General features: G+C 39.9%; 1 protein-coding gene across 8 annotated transcripts in view; it reads right to left on the bottom strand.

The window, feature by feature from the left end:
* The window catches only part of pmfbp1 (polyamine modulated factor 1 binding protein 1), a 263,364-nt gene that overhangs the window by 16,770 nt on the left and 225,463 nt on the right, over positions 1-21,131 (bottom strand). For all 8 annotated transcript variants that reach the window (XM_055213102.2, XM_055213135.2, XM_055213142.2 and 5 more), the window contains 9 exons: positions 18,897-19,145; positions 14,263-14,385; positions 12,945-13,041; positions 12,737-12,879; positions 12,383-12,629; positions 8,859-9,048; positions 5,889-6,021; positions 1,155-1,322; positions 549-716 (listed from right to left, as the gene is read on the bottom strand). In XM_055213102.2, coding sequence (XP_055069077.2) covers positions 549-716; positions 1,155-1,322; positions 5,889-6,021; positions 8,859-9,048; positions 12,383-12,629; positions 12,737-12,879; positions 12,945-13,041; positions 14,263-14,385; positions 18,897-19,145 — 1,518 coding nt within the window. The remainder of the gene's footprint in view (positions 1-548; positions 717-1,154; positions 1,323-5,888; positions 6,022-8,858; positions 9,049-12,382; positions 12,630-12,736; positions 12,880-12,944; positions 13,042-14,262; positions 14,386-18,896; positions 19,146-21,131) is intronic.

Here is a 21,131-nt window from a genome sequence, read left to right as displayed (position 1 = left end):
ACTAGAAAATCACAATTATGACAATTTATGGTGATTTCATTTCTGTTACATGTACAACATTGTCTACAATGACGCTGATGCGGGGCTCCCCTGTTTCAAGATGGCGGCTCTATTTGACGCATTCGTTCCAATGAACTGCCGTAGCCAAGGCGACATCTAGTGTACATATCTATGCCATTACAAAATGTCTATAGCCAAATTTACATTGCTGTACTTCAAATTGTTCAGGTATTTTCATGATAATAAATATTTTGAAAGATTGTGTTTGACGAGTGTTGCTTTTTTAAATGCACGTTATAAACGACTCAGACTCGTAATAATTTAAGATTGATAAGGACTTCCTACTGATCAAAGACCAGTAGTACACGCACAAGCTGCGCATGAAACACAGAATCGGAGTCTTGCGATTCAGAATCGCTTTCAGACAGGTATTTTTAATAGGAAACACGATACATCGTCACAGCCCTAGTGGGGGGCCTTCAAATATTGTTGTGGGCAACTAGGGGGCCTTAAAGTGAAAAAGGTTGCTGTAGTGGAAGAGATCTTACCAGATCCATGCCCTCTTTATGAGAGGCCTGTGCTGCACTGAGCTCCAGTTTGAGATCTCTTGCTCTTTGCTGGGCTTTGGTTGCCTCTCGTAACCCCTGCCGCCCCTTCTCTTTCTCCTGCTCCAGATCCAGCGTCAGTTTGGATACTGTGGCCTGCAGGGTGCTCATCTGAACCCAAGTACAGGAACAATCATTTAATATCAACAATAGCAAATACTTCAATTTAGCTGGAGAGCTGGAAGCACAGTTAACTATTTCCATTTACAGGCTCATATGTTTACATATCCCATTGCAGAATCAGCAAAATGTTAGTATTTAATGCTGGGTACACACTAAGAGATAATCGGGCTGATTTTGGGCCGATTTCCCGCCTTCCGACAATTCTAGCTATGTTCCGATTATCTTGATGGTTCTACCAATTATCTTAACAGATTTTCCCCTGGTGTGAACCTGATCGGAAGAACGTTGGAGCCGCCCCGGTCACGAATCGTAATATTAAACATGTTTTTGTTTGTTTTGTATGTTTTGTGTTCAGCAGAACAAAGAAATTTGGACAAACTATCACTTTAAAAGTCAAGAGTATGTAAACTGTTATTATTGTTATACCTCTTGGTTGTGTTTTTGAGCCTGGGTGTCTCTTGTCTCCAGTTCTTTCCGACATAACTGCAGTTGAATTTGACTGTTGGCTTCCTCTTCTTGTAGCCTGCGGGCGGCGCTGTGCAGCTCAGATATGCGTTCCTGAAGTGTGATCAGAAGCCTTTCCTGCTCACTCAGCTACACAAACACACACACACATCCAAAGACACACAAAGACAAGACCAGACAGACAGTTGGCAATCCCATAGTCTCTATCAGTAGTGCAGAGGATCACAGATAAACCGCAGCTTCACAGATGACATATTCACTCAGATGGCTGGCTAAATTAGAGATATACTCTTGCATGACAGATATTAAACCGGCATTAAAGGAGATTAATTTTAAACTGCAACCGAGCGGGGAACTTTTGCGTCAGATCTTTGACAGTGTCTAAAGATAGATGAGTAAATTTCCAACCAGATAAGTAAATGATAAACAGCTAAAATCTCTTATGCTCAGAGAGGGAAGCAATAAAATCTTATCCTTCTGATTTGCACACACTTAGATCATTAAAGGGATACTTCACCGATTTAGCATTCAGCTTTGTATCTGTAGAAACCCGGCAGTATTACTGAATGACCATGTTTCCCTCCCTCATTTCCCCCTGAGAGGAGAGATATCTGCATTTTGGTTCTGCAAAAAAGTCCTCCGATGATGTAATATGACGATTTTTGCATCATCGGAGGACTTTTTTGCAGAACCAAAATGCAGATATCTCTCCTCTCAGGGGGAAATGATGGAGGGAAACATGGTCATTCAGTAATACTGCCGGGTTTCTACAGATACAAAGCTGAATGCTAAATCGGTGAAGTATCCCTTTAAATTGTATCGTAACTTGAAATGTGATAAATAAATTTCTGAAGTACACGTTTAAGGAAAACTAATTGATTTGCTGGTGAATTGCTTGAAAAAGTTAAAGGTGCCATAGAATGTAAATGTATTTAGCTAGGCATAGATAAATAATAAAAATTCTGTACATGCTAAATGGCATATTGTGAGCCTAAAAATGTTATAGTTACTTTCCTCCTTCTTATGTAAACCTTGTGTATGTAAAGAATGCTGGAAAACAGGCCAATATCAACATAACACCGACTGTGACGTTACAGTCAAGATGTATGCCCCCAACATTAAAAAGTACCCATTTCATTGCTAAAAATCAACTTTATTTTGTGTATTTGGTATAATATAATGTGTTCACGCGGTTTATGGTTTGAAAAAACACATTATTTTCCAAGTAGCGTACATTTTTGTAGCTCCAGATTTCATTCTCTTCCTGATACGCATGGATTTTAAAAACTCTGTGACCCTGATTGGCCAGCTAATCTGTACGTTGTGATTGGCCGGAATTCCTCTGATGTCAGCTGGAAATGTGAGGCTCCTTACCATGTTTGAAAGTTTCGGTTGCTAACAGGAGTTAACTTACAGGCTGTGAGTCCAAAGCGGGAGGGATTATGATAATGTCGGTCTTGTCTACATCAGCAATCCCAGGAAATAAACTGTTGCCTACAATCCGTGTGTTTGTTGTAGTCCAAGAAAAGAGATTTACATTGGAGATGATAACTCGCATCAACGTTTAATTGGTTTTGTACCTTTTGCATATCGTTAACATGTACTAATACACACCTACACACCAAAGGAAATTTAAAACGTGAATTGGACATTAAATTAGGTACAATGTTGTTACAATGTTGTGCAAAAACAAAGTCGTGACTGCTTAGTTAGCACTATATGCTAGTTAATGCTATATGCTAACTTTTAGGCTGAAGTTCTACTATTGATGTTGCAGTTATGTTTTGCAGGCCCATATTGAAAAAAACCCCCCACAAACTTACAATTCAGAAACGTCCAAATAATGGATTATTCCTCAAATTCTGTATCTTCTTCTGATACAGGCTCAAACATAAGGGGCTCTATCATACACCCGGCGCAAATGCGCGCGCAAGTGTGTTTTGCTAGTTCTAACCCGGCGCAATTATCATTTTCACGTTTAGCACCACGTTGTTTAAATAGCAAATGCATTTGCGGCCAATTTTGCGCCCATGGGTGTTCTGGTCTGAAAGCGAGGTGTATTCAGGCGCATTGCTATTTTGAGGCAACTAAAATAGACTATGCCATTCACCAACTAAAACCTATTCTAAAGTCTAAAGTCAATGAAGCAAAAGTGTTTTTTGTTGTTTAATGATTGCATTAGTAATATGCGCCTATAAATGGGACGACAACGCATGTTTGCTTATCACATGGATGCGCAACAGCACATAAACATTTTAAAATCAATGGATTATAATGTAAAAGATTTTTATTGAGTCTCTTGGACATAAACAAGGATCGATTATGAGACATTAGAAGGTGTAAAGAGCAGCTTCACCTAGTAAGTAATTAAATGTTTTGCTTTAAACAAATGCAAATATTGCTTAAATTACTTTTTTTTTAAATACTTCCCCACAGATTTATTGTATATGATGACTTTGTACCTGTGGATATGGTGAGATGAGAACCGTGTTTAAGTAATGCTTTTAAAAGTACATGGCGCTGTCCGAGTGCTAAAGGGTCCACACGTTTGTAAATTCTTTATCTCCTGTTTGTTACAAATAAAACGCAATGTAATTAAAAGCCTGCTATTTTTACTTCCATGACTGAAAGAAAGCGACTTCTAAAGGTTTTAATACCTAAAATGTAGATTACAAATAAGACAACACCATTTTTTAATATCAATCTTAAACTGGTGGTCTTCTTCATCTGCTTAGTAAATTCCACTTCCTAAAGAAGGATTAGGCTTGGTGCCAGGCGCAACTTGCTTTTAAAGTGGATGAGAGCTGAGACTCTCATTGGTTTATTGCACGTTATGCCCAGAACACTCCCAGTACTCATTACGAGAATAGGAACAACCCATTTAGGCATTGCGCTTGGCGCATAAACAATTTTTCCCGTCTTTAAATTAGCAAAAGTAGAATCGGACATGCGCGTTTAGACCGTGCACTTTAGACAATGCATTCAGATTGTTAAAATAGGGCCCAAGGTCTGTTTACACACACACGGAGCTACTGAACTGCTCTGTGAAACAGCCGATCAAAGCAGAGCTCAACAATATTATTCATTACCTTTTAGAATTTCATTCTAAAGGGAAATCCAATGGTTGTAAATGGACATTAAAAACGTCTCCACATAATTTTTGCACTTAATAAAGCCACATACCCTCTATGTAGATATCAGAAAACAATTTAACATATTATTTCAATGCATTCTTTGGCACCTTTTAAATGAAAATAGCACAGAGCTACAACAAGACCTCACTGGTTAACATTACTGCAGAAAGCTCACCTCCTTAAACCTGCATCACACACATGAGCACCAGAGCTTAACAGACTGGAGCACACAAGATAACACCTTGGCCAGATCAAACCAGCTGTGTCATGGTCATTCAAAGAAATTTTTGATGTGATTTTCAATAAGGTTATCTAAGATGTGTCAAGATCATATTACACGAGGGGCAACCTTCCAATCTCTCTGATGAAGCCAATATGGAAGTGATTAAGAATGCAATTCATCGCTAGAGGCTGGCTCCAAAAGGGAGTCAATCCCCATGTTAAAATGCCCATCTTTAGAGAAGAAAATAATATGTTTACAGCCTGGTACAAAAATAGATTTTGGTCTATACAGCTAATTTTGCCTTTCATAGTAACGGTGAGGGGGTGGTTTTTTTGTAACTCATCTGTTTAAATTATATTAAGCCTTAAAGTTCTGCATAATTAAGGGCGTGGCCACTTGAGTGACAGTTGAATAGCCACTGTTGTTACTAGAGTCGAGCTAGGCGGGCGTGGTTTAGCAACCAGCCACCCCAGCTTCACCCATGTCCTGCCTCTTAACCCATTTTCGGATATCAGCAAGTGATGCGCGATGATGTGGGGCCAAGGTGGCGACGGCAGGCACCGCTTACTAGTGGTTTCAAAAACGATCTTCAGAAACTATGGGTGATGTCAGGAACACTACGTCCATCTTTTTTTTACAGTCTATGATATTACATTGAGCTGCATCTCAAAACTACTCTAAAGATCATCATCATCATCTACCCAGCTTCATGTCACTCAAACCTCTTGACTCTTTCCCTGTGTGACATCAAGAGTTATCATAATATTAAAATGTCAAAGCTGCTATTTTCCAAAGAATGAAAATGCATACTGAACATTGACTGTCAGGATTTGGTGAAACTGAGCTTGATTTATTAAAAAAGCATTTATTTGAACCCCTTTGCATGCTTTGAAAAACCTTGTCTTATTATATAAATAACTAAGCTGTCATAAAAAGTATTATTTCTATCATCATGTCTAATCTCATATAGTGGGTCAAGTGAGTTGGGACCACCACTGGTACACCTGAACAAAATATACCCGTATCTCTGCTGGTTCTAGCTTCTAAGCTGGTCTCGCAATTTCTTGGCTTGTCTTTTTCTGGCATGATGTTTGATCTCTGTCTAGCTGTTTCTGTAGAAGCAGCTGCTTCCAGTAAACCACATTCACACGAGAACGTATCTAAAAAACACACACAGACACCAGCAGATGCTCTTACACAGTTCCAGAGACGCACAAATCAATACAGATCAATACAGAGGATCGTGACCTTAAGGAGGGCTTTGTGGAGCGCTTTTGTTCAATAATACAGCCATTTAAAGCCCTGAATCAGTACAGGACGATGGTGAATGTCTCTAACCTTAGATTGCAGGGCTGAGAAGCTCTCTCTGCTGATGGTCAGCTCTTCCTGGATCTGCTGTTTCTCCTTCTGGAGTCTCGTGGCTTCCTGTTGAGCGTTGAGCATCTCAGACTGCAAACGCTCCACGAGCCTCCTTTTAAAGGACGTTGAAAACAATACTTTTAATCAAGCATATGTATAAGGATGCAACGCTAATAGTCAGTACAGAAAAAACACACTAACAAAAACTTAGTGAGTCCTTAAAGGGACACTCCACTTTTTTTTTTAAATATACAAATTTTCCAGCTCCCCTCAAGTGAAACAATTGATTTTTACCGTTTTGGAATCCATTCAGCTGATCTCTGGGTCTGGCGCTACCACTTTTATCATAGCTTAGCACAATCCATTGAATCTAATTAGACTATTAGCATTGCGCAAAAAATAACCAAAGAGTTTCGATAATTTCCTATTTAAAACTTGACTCTTCTGTAGTTACATCGTGTACTAAGGCCGACAGAAAATTAAAAGTTGCGATTTTTCTAGGCAGATATGGCTCTCATTCTGGCGTAATAATCAAGGACTTTGCTGCCGTAACATGGCTGCAGCAGGTGCAATGATATTACGCAGTGCCTGAAAATAGTCCCCTGCTATTGCAAGTTACTAAGGGGACTATTTTCAGCTGCTGCGTAATATTATTGCGGCACCTGCAGCCATGTTACGGCAGCAAAGTCCTTGATTATTACGCTGGAATGAGAGTTCCTAGCCATATCAGTCTTGAAAATTGCAACCTTTCATTTTCTGTAGGTCTTAGTACACGATGTAACTACAGAAGAGTCAAGTTTTAAATAGGAAAAATATAGAAACTATTTGGTTATTTTTGAGTGCGATCCTACATGGTCTAATCAGATTCAACGGATGATGCTAAGCTATGCCAAAAGTGGTAGCGCCAGACCCGGAGATCAGCCGAATGGATTCCAAAAAATCAAATGTTCAACTCTAGGGGAGCTGGAAAATTAGTGTCCCTTTTAAGGGATAGTTCACCTAAAAATGAAAATGTTGTCATCATTTACTTTCAATCATGTTGTTACAAACCTGTATTAATTTATTTGTTCTGCTGAACACAATTTATAGAAGATATTTGTAAAGAAGCGGGAAACGGAAGCACCATTGACTTCCATAGTAGGAATAATACTACTATGGAAGTCACTAGTGCTCAAAAACAGTTTGGTTACAAACGCTGCCCAAAATATATTCCTTTGTGTTCGGCAGAACAAAGAAATGAATCCAGGTTTGTAACAACATGAGGGTGAGTAAATGATGACAGAATTTACATTTTTGGGTGAATTATCTCTTTAACTATTGACATTGGGAAACTGCACATCATCATACTGTACATCTTCCCTAACCTCTCTCTGGAGCATAACAGACCAGAATATATTTTAAAGCATGATAACATACAAAAACTGTAAGCATGGGTAAGGATACAGCTAATGCACAAAAGGCCAGTGTGAATATTGTGCTAATAATGGGAACTGGACTAGAAAAGGCACATGTGAGACGCTTTGACCATAGGTAGTGATGCACCGATGTATCGGCCACCGATATTTATCGGACGATTTTTTATGAATTTGAAACCATCGGCATATCGGCAATAGCACGAGAAAGGCCGATACAGATTGTTTATTAATTAACCGCATAAAGGCAATGAATTGCATGTCTGTTGTTCAATTAAAATGATTTAATGTTCTGGTGTGCACTATACTTAAGCACCGACAGAATACCTTTGTTAAGCTGGCTCAAATGTCTTGGACAATAAAAGAAACAGACTGCACTTTAGTGGGGGGAAAAGAAGTCCAACTTTTTTTGAAGTAGCAATCGGTATCGGCATCGGTATCGGCCAGAAGTTGTCTGTTTAAATCGGTATTGGTCCAAAAAATCCTATCGGTGCATCCCTAACTATAGGTGATGGACCTAGTTCACACACATGCTCCTTTTACAACTAAAACAACTCAAATCACAACACCTCAAATCATTCACAGCCCAAGACACTGCCTACCTTGCCCAAACACTGAAAAGGCCAGATGGAAGCTCAGAGAACCAGAAGTGTCCAAGAGCTCCAATCTTTAGAAAACACTCAAGCAAGTGAACAACAAGGGTTCGCGCATGGTTGACTAAGTGCTGTGTCACTTTTTCAGGTGGTGAAGAGCGTGGGGAGATCTGCGAAAGCTTGCGTGGCTCTCTTACATCTTTCTCTTCCATTGGCGAGAAGGCTGCGGTAACAGCTAATCGATCGCTCGAGAAATCCCCCAGCACACCCTCGCTGGGAATGATCAATATAGCTAGCAATTAGAATCCCCTATCTGCATGGCTGCGAGGACCTCAGGGTGGCCACATGGCCCGCAAACACCCAATTTAGTCCTCAGCTTACCACTTAATTACTAAATCCCAAGTAATGCGTATTGGCAGATGGTAAGTTGTGCTGGGAACCTACGGAAGCCTGACTAAACAAGAGACCTTTGGCAAGGTGCTGGATCAGATGCTCTCACTGGTTCACCATTTAAACATCCGATTTCACATCCATATCCAGACCCACAATGTTTCCTTTATTGAGCAACCCACCTTTCAATAGGAGAGCGTAGTGGGAGAGGACAGGCAGCATGTTAAGGGTTGTGAAGGCTGAAAACTCTCTCTGAGCTCTCTTGAGAATTTCAGCTTTGGTGCCTTGTCCCATAGACCTCACTTGCTTGAGAACGATTTGATTGAAAGCATTTAAGACAGCTGAATGGTGTCTAACTAAAAATGTAGGCAATGCTAAAGTGTACAACACCTGAACAAAGATATTCATTAGCATTCCCATTAATCGCAAAAAATGACCCCTTACATTTCAAACGGCCATTGATACAGAAATGTTGAGCGTATATCTATCTGCAAGGAGGAGCTAACAGGACCATGCCAACCAGCCAAACCTTGAACCCCTGGTTTTGAGCGTACCGTGAGTCCTGGAGCTCCTTTTCAAGGTTCTCCACCTTGTCTGTTAATCTTCTGAGTTCTGCCTGAAGTCTCCGCTGAGTTTTCTCTCCTCGCACCACCTCTGTCACACGCTCAGTAAGCTGCTCTTGTGCCACACGCTGGCCTCTCTCCAACAGCTCCGACCTCTCCTGCTGACGCGCCAACTCCTGGGCTAAAATACAAAGACTTAAACTGTGATATCTGTATGGATTTTATTTCAAGTGTGTCAGAAGAGTTTTGGATTCAACACTGAATGAATCTAATAATGGTTTAAAAGTGTTTCATCAGTGTTAAGCATGTGGATAAACACTCAGTATATATATATATATATATGCACCGAGAAGCGCCGATTGTTCAGACTGATATCTGCCGATGCCGATAGTTTGGTGGTTATATTAACTTGCATTAAAGCTCCCGTTCTTTCTGTGTTTTTGAAACTTTGAGTTTACGGTGCACAATATAACATGTGTTCATGTTTCACGTGTAAAGAAATGCGGTATTTTTCACACAATTTACTTATCTGTATACTGCTGTTTTCACTGTCCTCAAAACGGGCTGATGTCTTCCTTGTTCTATAAAGTCCCGCCTTTAGAAATACTTAACGAGTGCTGATTGTGTAGTTTGTTTAGTGTGTTGTGATTCGATAGCAGCTTAGCTTGCCGTTAGCTTAGCTGGCGATTGACGTATTCCTGTGGGCGGAGTATAGTCAGAAAACCGTTCTAGTGACGTCATTAAAGCAGGAAGTAGGGCTGTAGTCCAAACCGGTCGTTCGCTGAAGGCTTTAAAAGGGAAATCTTGTAAACGAAAATATATCACCTGGCAGTGAACTTTGAGCTTAATCAATTTAAAGGTATTATTTATGCTATTATAGCAACCTTACACATTAACTAGGGTTTAAAAAATGGGATCAGGAAGAACGTGACCTTTAACTAAATTCTGAAGCTAAAATTTCCTGAATGTTAGATATAATCACAATTAATGTTGATGTTTCTTTACATTTTCTATACATAGAGCTCAAATTCATTGCATTTTCCTGTTCTCTTTTGATTGACAGGACATATCGGTGGTAACTATCAGCTGTGTTTAAAGGAAAACACCACAGTTTTTTAATATTTTACTATGTTCTTACCTCAACATAGACTAATTAATACATCCTTTTTTTAATGCGTGCACTTAATCTTTGCACAGCGTGTCGTGGGTGTGTTGGCGTTTGGCCTGGCCCCATTCATTCCTTGGGATCCAGGCAGGGATGAATTTGGAGGCCACCAAACACTTCCGTGTTTTCCCTATTTGAAGACTGTTACATGAGTAGTTACTGTACACAAGTAAGTATGGTGGCACAAAATAAAAGGTGGAGATTTTTTAAGCAGATAAAAATGAGAACTATATTGTATGGTGGAAGAGCACTTAGTTTGCAGCACTTCAACCTCAGCACGCAGTAACATCATCACTCCTGACTACTCCCCCTCTCGCTCAAACTTCGATCAATTTACTGCGACCGAGGTCAAAGTATTAATTATAGGTATGTATTAATTAGTCTAAGTTGAGATAAGAACATAGTAAGATGTTGAAAAAGAGTGGTGTTTTCCTTTAAACTATTGGCCAATAACCGAAAGTGCGAAATATTGCTTGTATCGGCCTTTTGTAACGGATTATTGACCAATATACCGGTGCATCTCATATATATGTAAGCAATAAGGTACAAAAGGCTGTGCTGTATCGTGAATAAGTAACGGCTGAAGGGGTTGTTAGGCACGACGCGAAGCGGACCCCCTCAGCCGTTACTTATTCACGATACAGCACTTGCCCCGAGTACCTTATTGCTTTTATAAAACGGTTACCACACAATATTAAAGTAAAAAAAATATTAGTGCAACTTTCATGAAGTTAAATCAATAAAAGCATTCCTTCCGCTAGAAAAAATAGTCCCTGACTGCGAACAACAACATGAAAGCTCAAATAAAAACAACAAACTGTTCTCAAACTTTGTCTCATTATATGTTTATGTGTTGCTAAGGGTGTTGCTAAGAGCGCAGTGATATTAAATAGAACCGTTGGGTGAAGTGGTCATAGCAGTGTTTTATTGTGAATAGAGCACACCTATTGACCAATCAGAATCAAGGATTGGAACTAACCGTTTTATAAATATATATATATATATATATATATATATATATATATATATATATATATATATATATATATATATATATATATATATATATATATATATATATATATATATATATATATATATATATATATATATATATATATATATATATATATGCACCACCATTATACATTTTTTCCACCAATCAATATCCAAATATTCAGAGCTATATCTGCAGATACTAAATTCTTCACATAGAGGCTGTTTACACTTGGCATTAACATGCGTTTTCATCGATCAGATCACAAGTGGACGACGTTAATGCCAGGTGTAAACGGTGTTCAAAACGTTTTGAGCTCGTCCACTTTCGACCACTTTCAACCACATTCAGAAGTAGTCGAAAACCCCTTTCGATAGGATTGCTTTTGTAGTGTAAACACACATGTGGTTGAATGTGTTCGAACAGCCACACGCGACCGCCTTCTCTCTGCCCATTTATCTAATCTGAGGTACTGAGCACAATGTTTTACATCTTTTCTGACTTCTGGCGCGAACACACGGTGAACAGCGCTATTTTTAACCTTTCATTGATGAAACTAAAGTGGCTGATCTCCGCAGTTTCATTTTGCAAGCGTGTGAAAGTTGTGTGATCCTATTTCATCAATTGCGCTGAAAATTCAGAGAAAGCTCTAACATATACACTTAAAAAACACTGTGCAGCATGTTTACTTACAACAAAAGCAGTGGACTCTGACATAATATTAGTTCGCGTCCATATAAACTCGTCATTACTCCCGTTCATGTTTAAATGACAGCGTAGAGACTCGCCCACCGTCTCGACAGACCACCCCCTTACAGTATTCAGGACAGAAGCGGTCGAAAGTGGACAAAAGAGACGGATTTAAATACCAGGTGTAAACGTAAGGTGTCTCTCTCGTCCACTTGTGATCCGATCGATGAAAACCCATCTTAATACCAAGTGTAAACAGCCCAAGGTATTCGAAAACACTTTCGATCAGATTGCTTTTGTAGTGTAAAACTCATCTTAATAGCAAGTGTAAACAGCCCCATAATGACCATTAATAATGAACATTAAACTAGTGATGTGTCTTTACATTTTTTATACACGGCGTATTTTCCTGTTCTCCTTTAATCGGCTGTTTTTAAAGTATCGGGCGATGGTGAGAAAAATTGCTTTTAGTGTTTGATACCGATTATTGGCAGACATATCGGTGCATATACATAAGTGCAGATGCTTCTCATGACCTTGGTATCGGCTTCTGTGTCAAGACTTTCAAACATTTATCACCTTATTTCATCAGGTCGTGAACCACAATGCATATAGTGGTAATCCAGGCTAAATTTGCACTGGTGTGATGCTCTGTAATATTACCAGTATCTCTGCAGCTGGTCTGAGCCTCTTTCAGTTCCTCCCTAAGCTTCATTAGTTGTATTCTGAGGGACGCACACTCTTTCTCTTTCTGCCTCTTTTCTTTCTTTGCTCTCTGCAGACTGGCTTCAAGGCCTCGAGCAGAGACGACCTGCCTCTCCGCCTCCGCTGCCTTGCCTTGAATCTTCTCCCGGGCCTGCAGGAGATCAGCCTCCGACCGTCTCAACAGGGTGTCTCTTTTCTGGATAGACTGAGAAAGAGGGTCTCCAGCTGTGAGGATCTACCACATGCCCACAAGCTTGTGCTTGTGTTTACCTGCACCTCTCACACACAGGCCGTATACGTGTGCTTGTTTACCTGTTCTTTTAGGGCACACTGCCTTTGAGCAGCCCGAAGCTCTTCTTCCAGATTGGCGACCTTCTGCTCCAGAGAATCAACTTGTGCTCGACTCTGGTCCTCACACGATGCATGCGACTGGAGCTGCAGTAGTCTCTGCAATTCTGCAACACAGCAGCTGATTAGAGCGAGAATAATCAGAGAAAAAGTGAGCCCAGAGTTCACTCACCTGCCGAACTGTCGCTTCTGTGACGCTCCAGGTCCAGTTGGCACGCCCGCAGCTGCTGGGCACTCTCACGGCAGCGCTCCAGTGATTGGAACAGCGCCTAAGGACAAAGGCACACACACACACCTCCACTAACATGCAAAGTCGACACACAGCTGTCAAACTTCTAAGACTGTGCCTTCGGGGAGTATTGTTGATGCCCGGGGCTCTGGAGGGGGCGACCCAAGGTGGATAAAAATTCCCTATCTTCCTTAGACTGTCTTTATCCCTAAGGCTATCTCTACACCTGCTGCTTAGACTCCATTGCGCTCCACCATCTGGCCTTCATTTGGCATCCCCACAGTGCACGTGCATGCATACGCCTGCCAAGGAAATTTCGCAAGGCAAACACCCAGTTTCTCCCTGACAGGTATCGCATCCAATCTGGCAACATGTGCTTTTGACACACTAACTATTTCATTATGCTACTAGGAAGCTCCATGTGAGTGGCATCTTCTAATTACCATGGCAACCAGGTTGCATGCGTACATCATAATCTGACAGGTAAAGCAATGTGTGTGTGGCTAACATGTAAACTAGAAGAACGTTGCCACATGTGATTGCAAATGCCTCTCCTGCAGGACAAATTTTGCCAAGATGTGATCGCAAAACCAATAAAGCACAGCAATGATCAGTTGCGGTTGGGGGCTCTACGTTTGGCACCATTAAAATAACGATGTGCCACAAGATGCTCAAACGCCATCGTCTGTCAAGACAAATCTATATTTCATGGCCACTTACAGATGTATAAATAGCCAAACGAGGTGCTCAAACCCTCTATAAAACGTCGCTAAAAGGTTGCCAGAAGATGGCGGGCACTGTCAACGAGGCTGGAGGGTAATCAATCTGAGAAGGTGGGAGCGGGTGGGCAGCGGCGCGAGAAGGGCACTAAATCACATCGCCGGTTGCGTGAAGCACGTTGAAACGCTGACACTGGTTGACGTGCGAGCTCCCCGACAGCCTGATGGATCGCTCCACTACACTCCATTAAAGCTGGACGGCAGACTGCCGCGCTGACATAACAAACAATTAGTCACAAAGGTGCCCATGAACCCGAGCGAAACCTCTCCGCGTGCAATCCAAGACTCTGCTCATAACTGACAAATAGTCTCCGAGTTGCACGTTGTCAGTGAATACAGTAATGTATGACATGAGGATCAGGTGGGTCCATTTAAAGCCCATTTTTGTTACAGCCTGGGATTACGGTGATGGATCCACGTAGTTCTCAGTGTTGCATATGCCGTGGCCCTCAACTATAAAGATGGACAACACAAATACTCACATGCTCCAGTTCCTGAACACGGGCATGCTGGGATTCGTAGTCTGAACTGGAGTGAACATGAGTGGATCGGTAGATGGAAAAATCAGCCTGGACCTTTACCAGAGTCTCTTCCTGCTCTTCCATCTAAAAGACAGAACACAAAGTCATTGCTTATATATTTATTATGGTCCAATAAGTCATGCAATAGTAACAGACCAAAATCAATAACTACAGATCTTACCATCTAGCACGAGAATACAAAACAATAACATATTGCATGTATTAAATGACATAAGGGTAACATAACCTGCATTCAAAATCGTATACTGTGACAGTAGGTATTGAATTGAAGTAACTACTCATTGACCATTAAAACAGTAGGTACTATATAGTATGGATATGGATCGCATGAATGAATTCGGATGTACTGCATCCGGCATGTTGATCCCATGCGGCAAAAAATTTATTTCTTTGGCCAAAAATACGTTATATAGATTAAATACATTTTGTAGAAAGTAAAGCTTAATTAAATATATTTTTGAATTTGAAAATATATATTTGGTTTTTATGGAGCCCCTAAGGGGACATGGAGCAAAAATTAAATAAAGTTTAGTTTCAAGTGCGCAAGTGAAACTATAATCGTGCACATGTGAAACTATGGCGTTTAGTTTTGCATGAGCACGTGAAACTTTCGCGTGTTTTCACGTGCGCACGCGAAACAACTTTATTTAATTTTTGGGTGCGCACGTGAAACTATTGCGTTTAGTTTCGGGTGAGCACGTGAAACTTTTGAGTGCTCACGTGAAACTATTGCGTGCGCACGTGAATCTATCGAGTGAGCACGCGAAACTAAATTCTGCACATGAAGGTTTCGTGTGAGCACATAAACTTCCGAATTTTTTACTACAATGTCACCTTAGGGGCTCAGTAGGTTTTAACCCTTACAAATTAACATATATTTCAAAATGTATTACAAGGCAACATATACATTTCTAATTTTACAACCCATACGGCAAAAAAATAATTCTGGCCTAAATATAAAAGTTTGTATAAAATGTATAAAGTACAAGTATAAAATGTATGTATAATATATAAAATTAAAACTATATTTTTGCAGTTGAAAATATATTTAATTTTAATATTTTCAAACCTGTTATGTTTGCAGGTTTCTAACACACAAAGGCTGTTTTCTAATTAGAAATGCACTGATATATCGGTCAATAATTGTTTTGGGCGATAAAAGCAATTTTTCACACTATCAGCTATTGGGTGACAGTTTAAGAACAGCCGATAGCCATGTCCAATTTATCCTGTCAATCAAAAGAGAACAGGAAAATGCTATGAATTTAAGCTCTGTTTATTGAAAATGTAAAAAAAACACCACTAGTTTCATTATTTGAATGAATAACATTTAGAAAATTTAATCTTCAGAATTTAGTTAATGCAAGTTAATATAACCACCAATCCATCGGTATCGTCATTTCAAAATATGTGTTTGGCGCGTCATGTAAACTTATGTGCATCACGTGTGATGTCAAAATACGAGCCTGCCGCAGACACGTCTAAAGGGTTTATGATAAAACAGATCTCATGTGTAATCAGAGTTTAGTGTTAAGTTAGTGTCTTGCGAGAATTTTGTGAACACGAGCATCTCTTTTATCATAAATACTTTTAACCATGTGCAGCAGGCTCGTATTTTGACAAGAGGCATGATGCACATGGTTCACATGACGCAACAAACACATATTTTGAAATGACGAGCAACACACATGACACACACATATTTTGGAAGAGAAGTCACTAGCCGCCACTGGGTATCAGCAGATGTCAGTAAAAATAATCGGCTATCGGTAGAAAAATGTATTATCGGTGCATCTCTACTTTCAATGTGATGTGAATATAAATTATTTAAATTTAAAAAATTTCCATATGGATTTTCAAAATTTAAAAAAAATGGCCCAAAAATATATATTGATTGAAAATTTTGTGTAAACATATTTGAAAATATATTTCAGCGCAAATATTTTTTTAATATTTTGAAATATATTTAAAAATATATTTTTTTCCATATGGGAAACATCAAGTGACACATCTTCAAAACAACAATTTAGTTGTTAACTGAAATGACGTTAAACAAATGCAACCAAATGGGACAGCTGTTTAATACATGTATATACAATTAAATGGACGCGTTAATAATTTCAGATATTTTTTAATAAAACAATGCCTCTCCTTCTTCTTCGTTGGATACCTCCTCTCCCAGAGGCTCATAAGATTGCTCCTTTTCGCCTACTGTTTTTCGAATACTATGAATTCAGACATACTACTCACCTCACCTACTGCTTTCGCGTACTAAATAGTATGAAAGTAGGTGGTTTCGGATGCAGAATTTGTAAGAATTTATCCCTGCAAATCCTTAAAGCTCGTTGTGTCCGTAATGTGAAATTATTATGGAGTGATTTAGGGAGTCATTAGTCTGGACTATACCACAGCCTGTAAAACTGTACACAGATCAGTCTCTATCTATCTCTCTTCAGATGGTAATAACAGGGCCTAATGCCTGTTAAGTTCCTCCTTCTGAGAAAGATAAATCAGTTCAATACAGCGCTGTCTGAACTAAAGGGAATCTGTGCTTAGTCAGGACTGATTATAAAACGCTCCCAAAGGGGCTCAGAGTTAATGAAGATAATATTTCATTATGCCACGCTGTCCGTTGCTGCTGTTCTGTGAACGATTTTATAAAAAAGATGAGCTACGGTACAGCAAAGCAAGTTTATTTAGCGCATTTTACAAACAAGTGCTTTTCACATGCACAATACCAAAAAAATTATGTAAAAAGCAAAACAAAATATGTGACCCTAATAATTTAATTATGAGATTAGGAGCATTAAAAATTTATGTCATTTATTGATTTTTTTATATCTTTGATATGACCATACTCACTCAATATTAAGAATGTCAAAGTTATATTTACCAAGAATGTTCTTTACATTATGTAGGACGATTTTATAAAGGTGAATAAAGTCATAACCAGAAAATGCAGTTGTGTGTTGAAATGCAGAGGGGCAGACAACCCAGCAGGTTTTGAGCACTTCAGGGGAGCACACAAACACACACACACAACGGTACAGGAAAAGACATGGTTGAACGGCTAAAGGACACGCACACGTGTGTGTTCTGAGGTCCTGACTGCGAGCAGTCGGATCAATACAGCGCATGTGAGCGTGCTGTTTAGAGATCGCTAATGGAGCGCTGAGAGAAGCAGCCGGGCCGGGCCGGAGGTGATGCCCGGAGAAACGGTAGGAGCTTGAGCGGAGAGGGAAGGCAGAGGATCAAAGCCGAAAGATCACACCTAGCATCAGCGGTATCTGACAGAGGTGACTGCACCGCTGGGCTGGAAAGGCGATCTGTCCCGCTACCACTGTGCGAAATGCCCATTATTTCAACAAGACACTGCAGACCCAGCAGGCTTTTTCACTTAATGCCTGTCCAGCCGCCCCCCTAGCGTACGCCGAGCGCAGACATACAAGCAAATCAAAACAACCTTGGATCCATTTAAACACCAGTTACTCTACAACTTTGAATCAATAACAACTCAAATTCCCAGAATTCCTTAAGAGAGACAGCTGTCACGGCTGTCTGCTTTACCACGAGACTTGAAACACCTGCAATTGTGGGGGTTTTGACCTGAATCGATCCAGACTCGTATGGCGGCTTTGATTCGCATCCCCATTGCGCTCACGCCTCATACTGCACTAACAAGGCACTTTTCATCCGTAAGCATGATGACTGGGTTTCATCTGGCACTATATGCAATCTGAACCCAACAGAGTTCATTTTTCTGTAACTCAACGGAGGAAACAAGCGTGTTAAGTCAGTGGCATTATGCTGCACATTTATGGTTCATGTCCGAGGTCTCAAACCGGGACCCAACACATTTTTGTGTGGCTCACAGGTGTTATATAGCATGCTCCTATATAAGTATGAAACATCATTCCTATAAACCAATCAGATTTAAAGGGACACTCCACTTTAAAAAAAAAAATATGCTCATTTTCCAGCTCCCCTAAAGTTATGGCTAGGAACTATACTCTCATTCTAGCGTAATAATCAAAGACAAGCAGGCGTAGTAAAAGTATGCACTGCTCGAAAATAGTCCCCTTGGTTACTTTCAATAGCATGGGACTATTTTCTGGCGCTGCGTAATATTATTATGCCTGCTGCAGCCATGTTACAGCAGCAAACTCCTTGATTATTACGCCAGAATGAGAGTATAGATCTAGCCATATCTGCATAGAAAATCACAACTTTTAATTTTCCGTCTGTCTTAGTGCACAATGTAACTACAGAAGAGTCAAGTTTTAAATAGGAAAAATATTAAAACTATTTGGTTATTTGTAGAGCAATGCTAATGGTCAAATCAGATTCAATCAATTATGCTAAGCTATGCTAAAAATGGTACAGCTAGACCCGGGTATCAGCTGAATGGATTCCAAAATGGTAAAAATCAAATGTTTAATTCTAGGGGAGCTGTAAAATGAGCACATTTTCAAAAAATGTGAGTGTCCCTCTAAGGCTATACATAGGGCTAGGTTATGGGCTTGAACACTCAACTATTCATAAGTTAGTTAGTTGTAGTAGACAGTTGAGCTGACCTGGTGTCGGAGGCTCTCGCTGGAGTCTTTGAGGGTGCTGATGAGCATCTCACACTCCTGGGCATGTTTACGGCTGTGCTCCAGTTCACCCAGCGTGTTTCGCAGCTGCTGGCTCAGAGTGGTGAGGGCATCATCTCCACTTTCCAGCTGGGCAGATTGTACCTGAAGATCCCCCCGCAGAGCTACAATCTGAGCTCTCAGACGTAAAATCTGATCGTCTCGCTCCAACACCTGAGGACACACACAGTCCTAAAAAAAACAAAACAATAAATAATCCTGTGTATGAAAAATACCACTGATTTTTGGGCTCAAAAATTTCCAGTAGTAACTTCTAGTATCAATTTAGCAACAAAAGAGATGCAACAATATAGAAAGTTTGTCCAAAAGAGAGTTGATCATAATTGTAAGCTCAGGAATTCGTAATTCAGATTTTCTAAAAAACTTCTTTCTCTTTGCATATGTTATAAATTAAAGTGAAATGAGAGCTGATACTACATACAGTGGTGTGAAAAAGTGTTGGCCCCCTCCAGATTTCTTATGTTATTGCATATTTGTCACACTTTAATGTTACAGATCATCAAACATATTTAAATATTAATCAAAGATAACACAAGTGAAGACAATTTTTTTTTTTTATTAAATCTTTTCTTTTTATCACCTCTCAAATATGGGTAGGTTTCTTCAAAAATATCCCATTTTGAGCAAAAAGATGAGATAATTGCATTTTTGTGAAGGACTTTTGATAAAGCGATCCTCAAAACATACACAGAGTTTGATCTGTTTGCCTTAATGGTGCAGTGTGTAAATTTTAGCGGCATCTAGTGGTGAAGTTGCGAATTGCAACCAACGGCTCAGTGCACTGCCCAACCCTCACTTTTAAAATGCATAAAGAAGCCATGATAGCCACCACCAGACAAACATTTCATCATCAGAGACAACTTAGTAAAAATGTTTGTCCATTAAGGGTTTCTATAGAAACACGGTGGCACAAAATGGTGACCTCCATGTAAGGGGACCCTCGATGTATGTAGATAAAAACGTCTCATTCTAAGGTTATAAAAACATAACGGTTCATTATAAAAGGTATTTGTACACCACTGATAATATAGTTTTGTATATTATTTTTCATTTCTTTCAAGAGATCCTCTAAAAATTACACACTGCACCTTTAACGGTGCATTCACCCAGGGCGTAAGCATTAACGCTTCCCATTAATTTTTTATGGGTGACGTCATGCGTTACCGAACTGAATTGTGGATCCGTGGGCGCCGCGGCAGAAGTTGAACATTTCTCAACTTTTCAAGCGGCAACGCGTGCGGCAGCCAATCAGATCGCCTTATGCAAATAACCTAGGCAGAGCCAGCCAATAACGTTTATGGAAGACCGGAGCATGTGTTGGAGACATTCCGACAAGCCTTCCGTCAAGCGTTAACGCTTATGCCCCGTGTAAATGTACCATAAGGGAATACTTCCGGGTTTAATAAGTTAGATAAGAGCGCCACCTGATGGATAATAACGAAAATACGGATTGCCAGAAAAACTCGTCATTGGCAGGGAAGCGTTTTCTCTTAATTGACGAGTTAACTCATCAATGGCGGGGAAAGAGTTAAGGGAAAACAAAATCCAAAATTACATGGCCCTGTGTGAAAAAGTGTTTGCCCCCCATTAAAAAAACAGTTTGCAATGCAGATTCTCAAAGACTAAGGCTATGTTTACACGACAACAAAGTAGTGAATTTTTTTACGCACACACAACAATGCTGTCAAAAGATCCGCGTATACACGAAGGCGACTAAATGCGCTCATTACGTGTGTTACCCTGTTACCCTGTAAAGAAACACTAAACGCTTGCCTGCGTACATACGCATTCTTCTGAAAGCATCTATTAGTTGTGTTTAGATGACCAATGAGGTAGCTTTATTACAACAAGTGGACTATAAATCACTTACATATTTGTTGGAGAAGCGTTAATAAACTCAGTATCTTAAGTAGCACAAACGCAGTCCTGTAGGCCACTATTGTCGTCTTGATTACGATTCTCATGCATGTCTCATCAGTAAAGCCGGTTCGTTGATAGAAGTAAACCGCTATCACCTTTTTTCGGATAGAGCGGCATTTACTATACAGAGCCGTATTTCACCAAAAGCTAGGCAAAATCGTGTTCATAATCGTGGAAGATCATCTTCTATTATGAACGCAATTTTGCCTAGCTTCTTGGTGAAATATGGCTTTGTGT

The sequence above is a fragment of the Misgurnus anguillicaudatus genome, chromosome 21 (assembly GCF_027580225.2).
Source record: "Misgurnus anguillicaudatus chromosome 21, ASM2758022v2, whole genome shotgun sequence".
Classification (NCBI taxonomy): domain Eukaryota; kingdom Metazoa; phylum Chordata; class Actinopteri; order Cypriniformes; family Cobitidae; genus Misgurnus; species Misgurnus anguillicaudatus.
The sequence above is the reverse complement of the archived record's forward strand: the minus strand, read 5'-3'. Positions and strand labels throughout refer to the sequence as shown.